At 44.4% G+C, this 18,395-nt stretch overlaps 1 protein-coding gene across 2 annotated transcripts in view; it reads left to right on the top strand.

Moving 5' to 3' along the window:
• Positions 1 to 6,764: 6,764 nt before the first annotated feature.
• lmbrd1 (LMBR1 domain containing 1) overlaps positions 6,765 to 18,395 on the top strand; it is a 60,861-nt gene continuing 49,230 nt past the window's right edge. For both annotated transcript variants that reach the window (XM_061690755.1, XM_061690753.1), the window contains exons 1-3: positions 6,765 to 6,854; positions 8,725 to 8,901; positions 13,727 to 13,790. In XM_061690755.1, the coding sequence (XP_061546739.1) occupies positions 6,789 to 6,854; positions 8,725 to 8,901; positions 13,727 to 13,790 (307 nt within the window). In that variant the 5' untranslated portion in view covers positions 6,765 to 6,788. The remainder of the gene's footprint in view (positions 6,855 to 8,724; positions 8,902 to 13,726; positions 13,791 to 18,395) is intronic.

The following is an 18,395-nucleotide window of genomic DNA, read 5'->3' as shown; positions in this document are numbered from 1 at the left end:
CTCACTACTCGCAGGAAACTGCCCCGTCATCCCTCGTGTTAATATGCATTAAACACAACTATAACTTATTTCAAGACATATAGCCACCTCTTTCTACACTGCTTTTCCTCATTCGGGTTACATGTGAGGAACTTATCCCATTTGACTTCAAGCAAGAAGTAATGTATAACCTGGACTGGTTGGTAGCTAGCTAGCTAGCTATCGAGTAATTTAATGTTTTTTGATTGGGTTGCCTTTGCGTCACTTTTATAGATATCTTTGTGTCCTTTATTAGACTAAGCACACACCAGCCCTTGACTGCATTGCATATTTAGACTTGCATTAAACACAATTTATCAAGTACACTTGAATGAGGAAACACCATGCAAAGGAAATTATACATCCCCTGTGAGAAGGATTAGGCGGTGCTATATAAACAAGTTATTAATGTGCAAACAGTGTTACCTGATATGGGAGTGATTCTGCAAGTGGAAGGTCCTATGCCATGTTTCCAACTGGGCTTAAGTAGACTCCCCACCAGGAATACACATAATTATATATTTTAAACTTAATGAGCTGGACAAGTGGCAGTACGGTGGGTTCAAATCCGGCCTCACCTGTGTGGAGTTGTGTGTTCTCCCTGTGCCTGTGTGGGCTTTCTCCGGGTGCTCGGGTTTCCTCCCACATCCCAAAATCATGCACGGTAGGTTAATTGAAGACTCCAAATTGTCCGTAGGTATGAATGTGCATGCGAATGTTTGTTTGTTTATATGTGCCCTGCGATTGGCTGGCAACCAGTTCAGGGTGTACTCCGCCTCCCGCCCGCAGTTAGCTGGGATAGGCTTCAGCATACCCGTGACTCTAGTGAGGATAAGCGGTGTAGAAAATGGATGGATGGATGGTGCTGGACAAGCTGCAAAGACAAAGGAAGAATGGTTCAATGACAGAGCATTTGTATTGGTGTATAATATTTCCTCAGGCTTGGACGCTTGCATGTGAAATTTGAAGCTGACACGTAAACTTGGATTACATCAACTTTCTGTCTCAAGGGGGAATATGCAAATTTGCTTTTTAACCACTGATAGCAGTCACAGAAAATATGTTCAGCTGGTGTTCATCTTGGAAAATCTTGGTGTTCATCTTCAAAAGAGCTAAATATTAAAATGTATTTAAAAAAACAAATACTGTAAAGTACTATGCTTCTGACAAATGGCCAAACCTTGTGAATCTATTCTGAATACATCCATGTCACACAATAAAGAATAAAAAATTTCCAAGCAGGATAAATGATATGCCAAGTGTATAGTGAGCAAAACAAACAAACAAACAAAATAAAATAATTTCATCCATTTTCTGTACCCCTTATCCTCACTAGGGTCACGGGCGTGCTGGAGCCTATCCTAGCTATCTTCGAGCGAGAGGCGGGGTACACCCTGAACTGGTTGCCAGCCAATCGCAGGGCACATTGAAACAAACTCCTACGTAATATTTTTTTTTTTTCTGAAGCAGAAGAACAAATTACGTTTAATTAAGCTGTGTAAATGTTATTCATTCCTATTAATGGACACATTACCTGAAAGCACAATATGAAGGAGTTTTTTTTTTCTTTCAGAAACTTGCAGGTTTCTTTGTTTTGCTAAAGTGATTCTCAAGTAACTATGAGGACATTCAGAGAAAATAGCATGAATTAAATTTGTATATTGATATGTCCGTATGTTGTTCCATGATTACAAGAAACGCTGGGAATTTTTAGTCCTACAGCATTTGAGCAGTGAGTCACAATTATACGTTGAAGTAGAAAAACCTCCCAATAATGTTAACCCTCTAAGACCCACTATATTTATTTTTTACCCTATAAACAGATATTTCAATTTCTAGTTTGTTAAACTACTGGAAGAATTGTACATTCTCAGAATCAACATAATTAATAAATATATAATTATGTACACTCACTACCACTCTAAAGGGACCTACAATAAAATGTAGACCATTACATGTATGATGATGCCTGCACAGCATCATACTTAGGTCTTATAGTTAACTCATTTGGGAAAACAGTAGTGCACATTTCTCACTACGATGCACTTTCATTTTGCACAGCAACAACCACAATAAACATATTGTTTAATCCGTGGTGAGTTGTCAGTGACACCTAGGCCTAAAGACCATCAGAAGCATTGACCTACATTTACAACATAAATTCAAATAATTTGTTCCATGAAATTGCACTAGTTTATTCCCAAAGAGTATATTCTGTCATGAGCTGTGCCCTGCAGTACCTCTGTTGGCGCTCAGGTGGCGCTTTGTGCCTCTCTCGCTCTGCCTTCCCCTCTCTCTTCGCAATAATCACCACCTCCTCGGCGGTGCACCTGTCACCAATCAGCCTTCATTACCAACTGCATTAAAGCCTGCCAGATCCCGGAAATCCTCGCCAGAGTATGAGCGTTCCTCCTGCGGTACAACGGTTCTCAACTTGCACGTAAGATACGCCAGTCTCAGATTCCCTTCTGACACCCGTGTTCTTCCTTCTCCTCAGTGCTCCCTCCATGTTCCTGCCCCACATTTCCCGCCTCGATGACCTGCCAACAACCCCCAAGGATCCATCCTCATATCCGCTTCAATAAACCTTTCACCACAACCCTTTCAGCCTCCACTTGCTTCTGGGTCCCATTAACATCAGCTCGTGACAGAATACTCTGGCCAGCATGGACCCAGCAACCCCGGAGGCGCTACAACATGCACTCACCCTCCAAGGCGCCAACATAGAGAGACAGGAAAAGGCTCTACAAGAGATCATGGCATCCTTACATTCCCTCACACAACACGTCTCCCTCCTTACCACCAAAATTTAATCCGACCATCCTCCCGTAAATAATCCTTCCGAGCCCGCAGCCGCCGAGCCATCCCGCTCCCCGTACAAAGAACCTCACGTCCCTCCGCCCGAGCCCTACTTTGGGGCCTCAGATGCTTACAGCCAATTCATCCCAAATTGCTCCCTAGTTTTCAACCTACAACCGTTAAGTTATCCCACTGAACAATCCAAGGTCGCGTATGTCACTAACCTGCTCCGCGGCAAAGCAGCTAAATGGGCAAACGCATTATGGCACAACTCCTCCAGTCATTTGATTCCTTTTCCGCCGAACTCAAGAAGGTATTTGATCACCCCGTTCAGGGCAGAGAAGCCACCTGCCGCCTCCTTGTAGTTTTTTTAACGGTCTGTCTGAGCAGCTGAAGGACAAGCTCGCTGCTGGAGATGAGCCCTCCTCTCTCGAGGATTTTATTTCACTTTCCATCCGTCTTGACAACCGGCGACGGGAGAGAGCGCGAGAGAGGGGGGTTAGATCACGCGAGATCACTTCCACCGTGGGCACGACACCGTCAGCGTCTCACCTGCCTTCTGCACTTCTAACTGCCCCTTCGTCATCCCCCACTGCACCAGATGAGCCCATGCAACTAGGTAACACACGACTAGACCCTCAGGAACGTCAGCGGCGTGTCACCCAGCAGCTGTGTATTGATTGCAGAAAATCTGGTCACTTCATTGCTTCATGCCTGTTACGCCGTGGTGAGCCAAACTACCACTTCCTCAAGTTCTTCTTCCCGTATGACCGTTCCCGCTTGCATTATTGGTCCCACTCACAATACACCCGTAGTTTCCCTCATTGATTCTGGTGCAGAGGACAATTTCATTGATGGAGGCACTGGCTGGAGGGGACTGAAGTACCGTTTGTCATCTGCATCGATCACAAGAAACCTTACTTACCTCTGTTCCGCCAAACGCCTTAACCCCCGACAAGCTCGCTGGGCCCTTTTCTTGAGCCAATTGAATTTTAACGTCTCCTTCCGACCTGGATTCCGGAACGGCAAACCTGACGCCCTGTCTCACATATACTCACCCCCCTCCAGCCCTGCAGAACAATAAACTATCTTCCCTTCCTCCTGCTTCGGGGGGTCGGCCACCTGGAAAATAGAACAGATTGTCAAACACGCTCAACAGACTCACCCTGATCACAAGACCGGACCGCCGAACCGACTATTCGTACCTGATTCCGCACGCTCTGATGTCCTTCAGTGGGCCAACAACTCCAAGCTCACCTGTCATCCCGATATCACCTGCACCATCCATTTCATCCAACAACATTTCTGGTAGCCCAGCCTGATCAAAGACCCACAGGAATTCGTCCAAGCCTGTTCCAGAGGGAAGGCTTCTCACCTGCCTCCAGCTGGTCTGCTGCGCCCCTTACCCATTCCAAGACGCCCTTCGTCCCACATCGCTTTGGACTTCGTTACCGGCCTACCCCCTTCTGAAGGTAACACTATAATTTTCACCATTATCGATCGATTTTCGAAGTATGTCCATAACATTCCCCTTCCCAAGCTTCTTTCTGCCTTTGAAACTGCTAACCTCCTTGTTCTTCACAGTTTCAAACTCCACCGTATGCCCATCGACATAATCTCAGACCAAGGTCCTCAGTTTTCCTCCCTTGTTTGGAAGGAGTTCTGAAAAGCGGTGGGCGGAACAGCCAGCTTGTCTTCCAGGTACCACCATCAGACCAACGGCCAGACGGAGCGGGCAAATCAGTCTCTGGAATCACCTCTTCGCTGCGGTGCCGCACGCAACACCACCTCCTGGACCTCATTCTTCCCTTGGATTGAGTACGCCCACAACTCCCTCACCAGCTCCGTCACCGGTATGTCTCCATTCATGGCCTGCTATGGTTTCCAACCTCTGTTATTTAAGGAACAGGAGCTTGTGGTGGCAGTCACCACGGTAAGGGATCACCTTAAAAGGGTCCAGTCCGTGCGGAAGGACGGCAGGGCGGTCTTGGTCCGGTACGCGGAGAAGAATAAACGGCTCACGGACCTTTGTCGTTCCCCTACGCACGAGTACAAGGTAGGTCAGACGGTTTGGCTTTTCTCCCGCGACCTCCCACTCCAGACTGAATCCCGCAAACTCACTCCGTGCTTTATTGGTCCGTTCCCCATCACTAAAATCATCAATCCCACATCAGTTCAACTCAAACTTCCGCAATCTCTGAAGATTCATCCAACTTTCCATGTGTCACTACTCAAGCCTGTCTCGACCTGTGCTTTTAGCCCTCCGGCCGTGCCCCCTCCACCCCACCACATTATCGACAACCATCCGGCCTTCACTGTTTCACGCATCCTCGATGTAAGGCCCAGGGGGAGGCGTTACCAGTACCTGGTAGACTGAGAGGGCTATGGTCTGGAGTAGCACTCTTGGATTTCCCGGAAGCTTATCCTTGACGTTTCCCTTCTTTCAGATTTTTACGCGGCTCACCCGGGAAAGCCGGGCAGGATGCCGGGAAGCGTCCATTGAGAGCGGGGTACTGTCATGAGCTGTGCCCTGCAGTACCTCTGTTGGAGCTCGGGTGGCGCTTTGCGCCTCTTTCATCCTCTCTGTCTCTCCCTTCTCCTCTCTCTTCGCAGTAATCAGCACCTCCTCGGCCGCGCAACTGTCACCAATCAGCCTTCATTACTACCTGCATTAAAGGCTGCCAGATCCCAGAAATCCTCGCCAGAGTATTAGCATTTCGGCTCTCAACTTGCACGTAAGATACGCCAGTCTCAGATTCGCTCTGACCCTGTGTTCTTCCTTCTCCTCAGTGCTCCATCCGTGTTACCCGCCATGCTGACCTCCTCCGCCACGCCGCCAAGCCATCCACCTACTCACGCCACCGCCTGCCGCATGTTCCCCGCCTCGACGACATGCCAAACCCCCCAAGGATCCATCCTCATATCCGTCCGCTTCAATAAACCTTTCACCACAACCCTTCCAGCCTCCGTTTGCTTCTGGGTCCCGTTAACGATCGTGACATAGTCTCTTCATTTCATAGCATTTCTCTTGGATTTAGATGTTTGATTTTGTTTGTCCAATCAGATATCAGCCTCTATGTGCTGCGATTTCAATGTACGGTAATCTGCCCAGGTCCTAAGAGTAAGTATACATCTAGGGCCATCTGATGTAATTTAACAATGAAACTATTTCTTTAACCATTCAGATTATAAATTCCACTCAGAGGGCCAGCTAGCTGGTGCACAAAAACATCAGCATTTCTCTGTCCTCTGACTGGCTGGTCAACACATCTGTAGCAATCTGCACACAATTCTATACAGTATTTAATAACCATGCACCATCCCTGGTCAGTGTGATGCATATTATTTGAATTGTTCAAGTTTGTCTCATTTCATTAGATACATATTGATTCTGAACTCTCTCTATCTCTCTCTCTCTTGCTATATATATATACCCATCCATCCTTCCATCCATTTTCTGAGCTGCTTCTCCTCACTAGGGTCGCGGGCGTGCTGGAGCCTATCCCAACTATCATCGGGCAGGAAGCGGGGTACACCCTGAATTGGTTGCCAGCCAATCGCAGGGTACATACAAACAAACAACCATTCACACTCACATTCACACCTACGGGCAATTTAGAGTATCCAATTAATGCATGTTTTTGGGATGTGGCCGGAGAAAACTCACGCGGTCACGGGGAGCATATTCGTGTGCAAACTCCACACAGGCGGGGCCGGGGATTGAATCCCGCTCCTCAGAACTGTGAGGAGCGGGGTTATTATTATGATTATGATTATTATTGTTAATAATAAGAATAATAATATCCTTTAGACCAACTGTGATGGTATATCCAGTTTTTCAATATACACTGTATATTTTCAAAATCTTAAAATATTTTAATACTTGAACAGACGTGCCTTTGACGCGGCGTCTCCCGTCTACGTGATGATGTCACTCACACCACGTGGTTTTGTTATTGAAGGAAGTGAAAATGGCCGCTCAGTCTTTTCTCTCCGAGTCAGCTCTCGGTTGGTCTATTTTCACCTTTATACTTTTGGTAAGCACTTGTGAAGTTGTCTCGTCACACCATCATTTTTAGAGTCAAAGAAACATTAGTCCAGATCCTTCGCGACCGCTTAGCTTGCTTGGGTAATGTGTTTCAGCGTCAACATGGCTACCGTTTGTAACAACACTACTCCTGTCGCTTATTAAGCCTAAATTCGTCATTACGCACGCAGTTATTACTTTATATTTGCATATTGCGCAGTTAGAAAAATGTTGAAGATTATCTAGATTTTGTGTTGTTGTTGATCAAAGGTTGTACAATACGAAAATTACGTGTATTAAAACATGCAAGAAATAATTAAGTCACTCATCTTTGAACGAATTGAAAAAAGTACAGTCGTGCTAAAATGAATGCCTTTGAAAGTAGCTTAGCACGCTTAGTGCATAATTAGCCGCGACTATTGGCTTAGAGGAGTGTCTGACTCCCATTAAAGTTGCTACGTTTCCTTACAACAACACCACAGAGCGATCTGATTTGGATGCGAAGCAAGCATCATCACCTGGAAAAAAACTAAACAATCAGAAGGGCTTAAGGCTCCTTGTCTTTTAATTGATCCTGTCTATGAGTGGCAGTCCTTTATCCGAAGGAACTCGCCTTAGCAGTGTCCTCGCTTCCTACATGTGCCTTGAATATGACCTTGTCATTTGCGAATCTTTGCATCCTACCGTCTCTCTTGTGCAAATTTGTAGGTGTAATGTTTTCAAATTCAGCGACAAAACATTGACAGCAAATACGGCCACATTTGATCCTGCTTCCCCCAATCAAAGTCAGTTTTGTTTTACAGTGCTATTCTTTAGCCACCATTTGATTTGTTTCAGCAATACAATGCTCTCTGTACAACTACAGTGTCACTCAGTAGAGCGGGTTAATATTTGTCCGTCAGTTTGTTAGTTAGGAAGGTACTTCCTGGTTCATGGACGATGGAACTCAGCCCCTGGGTTCCATTGACATACTGACTCGTAAAAAATCCACTCCTGTCCATCTCTTATGTTTTGTGGAAATTGGCTTTGCATATTTTACATGATCCTGCTAACTATCTGTACTGCTATTTATTGCTTTTTAGCCTTTATTTATCAAATTAAGGCAATTGAGAACATATTCTCATTTGCAATGCACAATCTGGCCGCAGACAGTAGAGTAAAACAAACCAAAATAAAAGCAAATAAAAACATAACAAGCTTTTCTATGTCAAAATGACTGCTGTGAGAATGATCCTGAAAGTGGATTTACACTACATTTCAAGTGACACAATTCCAAGTTTTTGCTTTGAGTGGCACAATTTGGGTATAGGTCATTGCAGCATGAAGATAATTACCCCCCTCTCCGATAACTGGGATAGGCTCCAGCATACCCGCGACCCCAGTGAGGAAAAGCGGTGCAGAAAATGGATGGATGGATGTTAGGATGGTTGTAATGACAATACAGCATAACTGAAATTATTTCAACTTCATGTCTGGACTAAATTATGTTCCACTGAAACTATTATAAACTGCCCAAACAACAAAGAGAGGAAAAAAGAGAAATGTGTGCTGGTTTTCACGTTACGAGGATGTTATCCTGTATTTTTTGCACATCGCAAAATATATTGCAGTTTTAAATAAAAATCGCAATGTTTTTTTTTTTTTATCCTGCAAGCCCTTAGTGGTACAGACTGCTGCCGTTCATGCATTGAGCATGGGTTCCAGTGTTGTTCCCAAGTCTGTATTAAATGAGTTTTGCATAAGGATTTGCAAGAACTGGAAAAAAGTATATATCATGAATGTTAATGTTATGTTTATATGAGTTTGCATTATTACATGTGACAAGTCACATGTATTATGTATGCATGTGTGTGTTATGTATGTTTTTTGTGTTTGTTAAGGTCATCCTTGCTTTCTGTTGGGTCTACATCCGTAAATTTCAAAGTCGCCAGGAGAGTGAAGTTGTTTCAACCATCACAGCAATATGTGCACTGGCTATTGCGTTGATAACTTCAGCACTTCTTCCTGTGGATATATTCCTCGTCTCCTTCATGAAGTACCCAAATGGCACCTATAAGGTTTGTATCTGCTATTTTCTCTGCTAATAGCCTCGCTAAACTCTATCAAATAAATTGGGTTTCCTTAGGCAACTTTTAACTAGTTTGTAATTTTCTTTCAGAACTAAGCAATATGGATTGTTTGTCTAGAAGCTTAATACATTTCTTGGCTCATGAATTCTGTTACACTTATATGTGTTTGAAGACAGCGTGTGCAAAGACAACTTTTTAAAAGCATGTCATTTGTTGTTTAGTGTGAGTTGGGAGCAACTTGTATTGTTAGACTGCATTTGCATTGACTGAAGAACATACTGAGTAAAATCTGTTAAAAAGTATTTTCTGTTTAAATGAGGGGAAAAGATCATGGAAACAATAGTGAGAATCATGAGAGAGAGTTACGGACTTAGTGAAAAATGGGCCGTGCAGTTCATTTTGTGTGTTCTGGGAGTAGCATATGCAAATTACAATAATTTAGAATGTGAAATGTGATTTACCACACCTAAGACAAATTGCAATGGCTGATTTGGGAGCTCCAAAGTCCGAGGTAAAATGCCCAAAAATGTTTTGTAAATCTGACACATCACAGAAACGACTCCTGTTAACAAGCCGGACAATAAATGAATGAATGAATAAAAAATTACAAAGTGTTTGAAACCGGGCTTCAAAATGGTCAAGAATTTAGAAATGTTTTTAGACATTGCAGATGCTGAGGGCGTGTCGCTGAATGATCTCAAAACCCCGCGTCCCTAGAACTTTCAGCTGTCAGTCAATTACTGTACATTCCTTCACTCACGGTACACTCTCTCATTGCACATGATCTCACAGGCTGCAGAGAAGCAGGCTTTGAGCCCCGGCATTATGACCAGCAGCCGCGCCCCCGGGGCAATTTCCCTCCTTTGCCTCTGTTGAAATTCAGCGGGAAAACCTGCTGCTGTGGCCGCCGAACGGTGCAGCATAAGCGGCCAAGGCGCGATGAGCACAGATCCCCCTGGTTGAATTTTCCCCCCCTCCTCTTCCTCGCCCCACGACGCAAGGCCGGCAACTGTGTGGCTGTCGACCGCCAGCGGCTTCTCTGACTGGTGTCGAGCTTGCAAAGGGCCGCGGGCCGGCGGATCCCATCCAGTTCGCCGTTGCCTTGCATATACAGTGGTTACGGAAAGTATTCAGTCTTTTTTTTTTATATAGCAGCCATTTGCTGAAATAATTTAAGTTCATTTGTTCCTCATTAATGTACACACAGCACCACATATTGACAGAGGAAAAAAAAATGGAATTGTTGAAATTTTTGCAGATTTATTAAAAAAAAACAAAAAACAACACGAAATATCACACAGCCATAAGTATTCAGACCCTTTGCTGTGACACTCATATATTTAACTTGGGTGCTGTCCATTTCTTGGACTATCTATGGCTGTGTGATATATTTTTTAAATAAATCACCAAAAATGTCAACAATTCCATATTTATCTTTCAATATGGGGTGGTGTGTGTACGTTAATGAGGAAAATGATTTTAGCAAATGGCTGCAATATAACAGAGTGAAACATTTAAGGGGGTCTGAATACTTTCCATACCCACTGTGTGTGTGTGTGTGTGTGTATATCTATCTATATACATATATATATATATATATACACACACACATACAGTGGGTATGGAAAGTATTCATATATATATATATATATATATATATATATATATATATATGTATGTATATATATGTATATATATATATATATATATATATATATATATATATATATATGTATGTATATATATGTATATATATATATATATATATATATATATATATATATATATATATATATATATATACACACACACACACACACACACACACACACACACACACACACATCCATCCATTTTCTGAGCCGCTTCTCCTCGCGGGCGTGCTGGAGCCTATCCCAGCTGTCATCGGGCAGGAGGCAGGGTACACCCTAAACTGGTTGCCAGCCAATCGCAGGGCACATACAAACAAACAACCATTCACACTCACATTCACACCTACGGGCAATTTAGTCTCCAATTAATGCATGTTTTTGGGATGTGGGAGGAAACCGGAGTGCCCGGAGAAAACCCACGCAGGCACGGGGAGAACATGCAAACTCCACAAAGGCGTGACCAGGGATTGAACCCGGGTCCTCAGATCTGTGAGGCTGACGCTCTAACCAGTCGTCCACCGTGCCGCCCATGTATATATATTTCTATATATTCTCATTAGGCTCTCATTTTTTTTTTCTGTCAATATGGGGTGCTGTGTGTATAACCCCAATTCCAATGAAGTTGGGACGATGTGTTAAACATAAATATAAACAGAATGCAATGATTTGCAAATCATGTTCAACCTATATTTAATTGAATACACTACAAAGACAACATATTTAATGTTCAAAATGATAAACTTTATTGTTTTTAGCAAATAATCATTAACTTAGAATTTTATGGCTGTAACACGTTCCAAAGAAGCTGGGACAGGGTCATGTTTACCACTGTGTTACATCACCTTTTCTTTTAACAACATTCAATAAACGTTTGGGAACTGAGGACACTAATCGTTGAAGCTTTGTCGGTGGAATTCCTTCCCATTCTTGCGTGATGTACAGCTTCAGCTGTTCAACAGTCCAGGGTCTCCATTGTCGTATCTTACGCTTCATAACGCGCCACACATTTTCAATGGGAGACAGGTCTGGACTGCAGGCAGGCCAGTCTAGTACCCGCACTCTTTTACTACGAAGCCACGCTATTGAAACAGGTCCAGAAAGTGGTTTGGCATTGTCTTACTGAAATAAGCAGGGGAGTCCATGAAAAAGACTTTGCTTGGATGGCAGCATATGTTTCTCCAAAACCTCTATGTACCTTTCAGCATTAATGCTGCCTTCACAGATGTGTAAGTTACCCATGCCATTGGCACTAACACAGCCCCATACCATCACAGATGCTGGCTTTTGAACTTTGCATCCATAACAGTCCGGATGGTTATTTTCCTCTTTGGCTCGGAGGACACGACGTCCACAATTTCCCAAAACAATTTGAAATGTGGAGTCGTCGGACCACAGAACACATTTCCACTTTGCATCAGTCCATCTTGGTTGAGCTCGGGCCCAGAGAAGCCGGTGGTGTTTCTGGGTGTTGTTGATAAATGGCTTTTGCTTTACATAGTGGAGTTTCAAGTTGCACTTACGGATGTAGCGCCGAACTGTATTTACTGACATTGGTTTCCTGAAGTGTTCCTGAGCCCATGTGGTGATATCCTTGACATATTGATGTCGGTTTTTGATGCAGTGCCGCCTGAGGGATCGAAGGTCACGGGCATTCAATGTTGGTTTTCAGCCTTTGCCACTTACATGCAGGGATTTCTCCAGATTCTCTGAAACATTTGATGATATTATGGACCGTGGATGATGAAATCCCTAAATTCCTTGCAATTGTACGTTGAGGAACATTGTCCTTCAACTGTTCGACTGTTTTCTCACGCACTTGTTCACAAAGAGGTGAACCTCGCCTCATCTTTGCTTGTGAATGACTGAGCAATTCACAGGGAAGCTCCTTTTATACCCAATCATGGCACCCACATGTTCCCATTTAGCTTGTTCACCTGTGAGATGTTCCAAACATCATGTTTGATGAGCATTCCTCAACTTTCTTTTTTTCCACCTGTCCCAGCTTTTTTGGAATGTGTTGCAGCCATAAAATTCCAAGTTAATGATTATTTGCTTATTTGCGTCCCAACTTCATTGGAATTGGGGTTGTACATTAATGAGGAAAAAAAAATAACTTAAAGGATTTTAACAAATGGTTGCAATATAACAAAGAGTGAAAATTTTAAGGGGATCTGAAAACTTTCCGTACCCACTATATATATATATATATATATATATATATATATATATATATATATATATATATATATAGCCAATATAACCGGTTTTCCATTACATTGAAAACTTATATTGTGAGGCCATATGCACCCATATTACTGTACAGTACAAAATTATTGTAGTTTTTCTTTCGTGGCAAAAAAAAAAGGTAAAAACTTTGAAATTGTTGGAAAGTTTAACATTTTATTCAAACTTACCACGCCGGTGTGCTTGGTCACATTGACATTGTTGACGTACAGTACTCATCAGAGGCATGTTCACTTTCATGTGACGCAAGGAATTAATGTGCTTCCTCGTTTCAAATCGCCAAAAGCGAATGGCTTGACAAAAAAAAAAAAAAAAAAAAAAAAAAAAAAAAAAACCTGTTACTGAACAAAAATAGCATGTTCCAGACTCGTGTTTTGAATTCCTCATTGTTAACGGCACAGCAATGCCGCTCTCTTTCTGGACAGCGGTCTATGCACAATCGACAAGATATAACCATCACACCATGGCCACCACGTCAATGACCCGCATTCAACATGGCCGCCACTTCGGCACGGGAGGCACGTCTTATGGAATTGGATCTAGTCATATTGTACACAGTATGTCAGTCCCATTCTCTGCCTACATTGCATCACAGCGCCAGGTAGCAACAGTGGCCAATTCTGGAACTAAAGACTGTGTCAACGGCATTTTCAGTGACAAATTGGAAACTATTTTTGAACACATTGTTCAGTTTCGATGACCGTTTTATCCCATATCCATTATATCGGGGTCAGTTTTATCAAGGTTCTACTGTACTGTAGTGAGACACATGACAGATATTTACAGATGATTTCACACAATCTCAGAAGACAAAAACTGTTATTGTAATTGTGCTATTTTTTTAGTTGGTTTGAGTTAATAAAACAAATCTGATATTTTCAATATGTTTGATTGTCATACATTTCCTCAATATCCAGGATTGGGCTATAAACAATGAGACAAGAGCACAGATTGAAGATACTGTCCTGTATGGATATTACGGTGAGTGCTTTCCCTTATCCTTCCACTTGAGTAGATTACATGTGTGAATAAAAAGTGGAGGTGTGTCGGCTGAATTTTCAAATTAAGAGTGTATTTCTGTCCTCGAGTATTTTTTTCCCCTATGAACTGCGACTGAATATCCTCTTATGTTCATCATAACAGCTGCGGTCTGTTATTCATTGACACATAAATCTTATCCGGTCTGACTCTGGGCCTCACAAGTTTCTTTTTGTTTTCACAGTGTTAACACCCTTTTAACCCTACAGTTGTTTGCATTGATGCATTGCATTATTCAAATAGTTGCTCTCATCTCATCACCTCATCAAACACAATTTCCAAGCCAAGGACCCACTTTTTGTCAATAAAGTGATTAAAACTGACCAATTCACAGTTGATTTAATTACTTCACTCTGAATAATTATCAACATATTGCCATTGTATCATAATGACACATAGTAATATACATATTTCAACATTCACAGGCAAAGTGATGACATTGACTGTCATTCTTTCAATAACACTTATTTGGTATTTTTGATAATAATAGTTGGGCATAGGGTGTATCTAATGCAAGTATTATCTTATTTTTCATTTTCATTAGGCCACTACAGGAGGGTACCAATGATGGCAAAGAGGAAATGTGTAATGATTACCATAGAACAGGAAATGGTACTCCCTGCGACAAATTAATTAATTAATAGATTTTTTAAATAGATTTTGGAGTATGCAGGGAGCTGGAGCCTATCCTATCTTACTGTGACGGAAAGCCGGAACAGGAACCAGATCCATACTGCCCGAGCGGAAGTCAGATGAGTCAACCATGACACCATCAGTTACAGATGCTAATGTAAAAACACTCAATGTGCACTACACAACTGTTCATTCCAGCAATACTTTTAATACAAATAGATGACAGGGTCACTCTGCAGACACCTTCTTGTACCTCTGCATCAGTGATTTCCAACATTTATGGAGCCAAGCCACATATTTTACAATTGAAAAATCTCACGGCACACCAGCAAACAAAAATGTCACAAAAAGTGGATTCATTAATTACTGTATGTACTTCCTGCCGTCAAATAGAAGATCATTTATTTGTTCTGTCTGTCACTATGCCTCACTGGCATAAATAGATGAACAAAGATACGTTATTTCTTGTAAATAAATAATTTTTGGAGCAATTACGTAAAGTTTTATACTTTCCCACGGCACACCTGAAGAGCGCTCACGGCACACTGGTTGAGAAACACTGCTCTACATGATACAATATGTCCATTGGGTGTATTTGAGTAGTGGATAGTTCTAATTTGTTTTAGTTTTATTATATTTATTATATTGTGATTACTCCTTCCCATGGGCTCACCACCTGTGGGAGGGGCCATAGGGGTTCGATGTAGTGTGAGCTGGGGGGTGGCCGAAGGCAGGGACCTTGGCGATCCGAACCCCGTTGACAGAAGCTGGTTCTAGTGACTTGTAATGTCACCTCTCTGGCAGGGAAGGAGCCCGAGCTGGTGTATGGTGTATGAGGTTCCGACAAGATATAGTCTGTCTCGCCTCCACACACGGCTTGGGCTCCGGTACCAGTCCTTTTGAGAGGGGTTTGACTCTCTTCCACTCTAGAGTTGCCCAGGGTGAGAGGCGCCGAGCAGGTGTGGGTATACCTCTTGCCCCCCAGCTCGGCACCTGTATGTTGGGGTTCACCACAGTGGACGAGAAGGTAGCCTCCCTCTGCCTTCAGTTGGGGGGACGGGTTCTGACTGTTGTTTGTGCCTATGCACCAAACAGCTGTCCAGAGTACCCACCCTTTTTGGAGTCCTTGGAGGGGTTGCTAGAGAGCGCTCCCGCTGGGGACTCCATCGTTCTGCTGGGGGACTTCAATGCTCACGTGGGCAATGACAGTGAAAACTGGAAGGGCGTGATTGGGAGGAACAACCCCCCCCCCCCCCCCCCCCCCCCCAGTCAGAACACGAGCGGTGTTCTGTTATTGGACCTCTGTGGTCATCACGGATTGTCCATAACGAACACCATATTCAACCATAAGGGTCTCCACACGTGGACTTGGCACCAGGACACCCTAGGTCGCAGTTCGATGATCAACTTTGTGGTCGTGTCATCGCACTTGCGGCCGCATGTCTTGGACTCTTGGGTTAAGAGAGGGGCGCACCTGTCAACTGATCACGACCGAGTGGTGAGTTGGCTCCGATGGTCGGGGAAGATGCCGGTCCGACGTGGCAGGCCGAAACGTATTGTGAAGGTCTGCTGGGAACGTCTGGCAGAATCCCGTGTCTGAAGGAGTTTCAACTCCCACCTGCGACAGAACTTTGCTCATGTTCTGGGGAGGCGGGGGATATTGACTACAAGTGAACCATGTGCCGCGCCTCCATTGCTGAAGCGGCCGACCGGAACTGCGACCGTAAGGTGGTCGGTGCCTGTCGTGGCGGCAATTCCTGAACCCGTTGGTGGACACCAACGGTGAGGGATGCTGTCAAGCTGAAGGAGTCCTATTGGGTGTTTTTGACCTGTGGGACTCCTGAGACAGCTGATGGCTACCAGCTGGCCTCGCGGAATGCAGCTTTGGTGGTCGCTGAAGCAAAAACTCGGGCGTGGGAGGAGTTCTGTGAGGCCATGGCGAAAGACTTCCGGACGGCTTAGAGGAAATTCTGGTCCAACATGTCTCAGGAGGGGGAAGCAGTGCACCATCAAGCAGTGCACCACTGTGTATAGTGGGGATGGGGCGCTGCTGACCTCGACTCGGGACATTGTGGGTCGATGGGAAGAATACTTTGAAGACCTCCTCAATTCCAACAACATGCCTTCATAATTGAAGGCATGTTGTCTGGGGTCTCTGAGGTGGGCTCTCCTCTCTCTGGGGTTGAGGTCACCGAGGTGGTGAAAAAGCTCCTCAAGGTGGATGAGATTTGCCCAGAGTTCCTAAAGGCTCTGGATGTTGTGGGGCTGTCCTGGTTGACACGCCTCTGCAACATCGCATGGACATCAGGGACAGTGCCTCTGGATTGTCAAACTGGGGTGGTGATCCCCCTTTTTAAGAAAGGGGACCGGAGGGTGTGTTCCAACTACAGGGGGATCACACTCCTCAGCCTCCCTGGTAAGGTCTATTCAGGCGTGTTCGAGAGGAGGGTCCGTCGGGAAGTAAAATCTCAGATTCAGGAGGAGCAGTGTGGTTTGCGTCCTGGCCGTAGAACAGTGGACCAGCTCTACACCCTCGGCAGGGTCCTCGAGGTTGCATGGGACTTCGCCCAACCAGTCCACATGTGTTTTGTGGACTTGGAGACGGCATTCGACCGTGTCACTCGGGGAGTCCTGTGGGGAGTGCTTCAAGAGTATGTGGTACCGAACCCCCTGATTTGGGCTGTTTGGTCCCTGTACAACCAGTATCAAGAGTTTGGTCCGCATTGCTGGCAGTAAGTCGGACTTGTTTCCGGTAAGGATTGGACCGCGCCAAGGCTGCCCTTTGTCACTGTTTATGGACACAATTTCTAGGCGCAGCCAAGACGTAGAGGGGGTCCGGTTTGGTGGCCTCATTGTTGCATATCTACTATTTGCAGATAATGTGGTTCTTTTGGCTTCCATCTAGCCGTGATCTCCAACTCTCACTGGAGTGGTTCGCAGCTGGGTGTGAAGCGGCTGGGATGAGAATCAACACCTCCAAATCTGAGGCCATGGTCCTCAGTCGGAAAAGGGTGGAGTGCCGTCTCCAAGTCAGAGATGAGATCCTGCCCCAAGTGGAGTAGGTCAAATATCTTTGGGTCTTGTTCACGAGTGAGGGAAGAATGGAACGGGAGATGGACAGACGGATCGGTGCAGCGTCTTGCAGTGATGCAGACTTTGTATCCGGTCTGTTGTGGTAAAGAAGGAGCTAAGCCAAAAGGCAAATTTACCGGTCGATCTACGTTCATACCCTCACCTATGGTCACGAGCTGTGGGCTGTGACCGAAAGAACAAGATCCCGGATACAAGCGACCGAAATGAGTTTCCTCCACAGGGCTCTCCCTTAGAGATAGGGTAAGAAGCTCGGGCATCCGGGAGGAGCTCAGGGTAGAGCCGCTGTTCCTCCACATAGAGAGGAGTCAGATGAGGTGGCTGGGGCTTCTGATTTGGATGCCTCCCGGATGCCTCCCTGGTGAGGTGTTCCGGGCACGTCCCACTGGGAGGAGACCTCGGGGATGACCCAGGACACCCTGGACAGACTAAGTCTCCCAGCTGTCCTCGGAATGGCTCGGGATCCCCCCGGAAGAGCTGGATGAAGTGGCTGGGGAGAGGGAAGTCTGGGCGTCCCTGCTAAAACTACTGCCCCCGCAACCTGACCTCAGATAGGCGGATGAAAATGGATGGATGGATGGATATATTGTGGTTAACTTCCCCACTCTACTAGTAATGGTAAAATAACACTGGGTTACAATTTTATTTATTTTTTTGTAAGTTGTTTATGTTTTTCCACCTGATTTAGGATAATTTTACATCGCTGAATTTGAAAATTACATCTGTTTCTCTTGTTCAGGTCAGGTTTTCATGCCAGGTTGTTAACAGTTTATTAATGAAATTTTACAAACTTTGCTTACTGTAAATTGAATAGTAGACATTGAT

This window comes from Phycodurus eques, chromosome 11 (genome assembly GCF_024500275.1).
Source record: "Phycodurus eques isolate BA_2022a chromosome 11, UOR_Pequ_1.1, whole genome shotgun sequence".
Taxonomy (NCBI): domain Eukaryota; kingdom Metazoa; phylum Chordata; class Actinopteri; order Syngnathiformes; family Syngnathidae; genus Phycodurus; species Phycodurus eques.
This window is presented reverse-complemented; position numbering and strand designations above follow the sequence as displayed.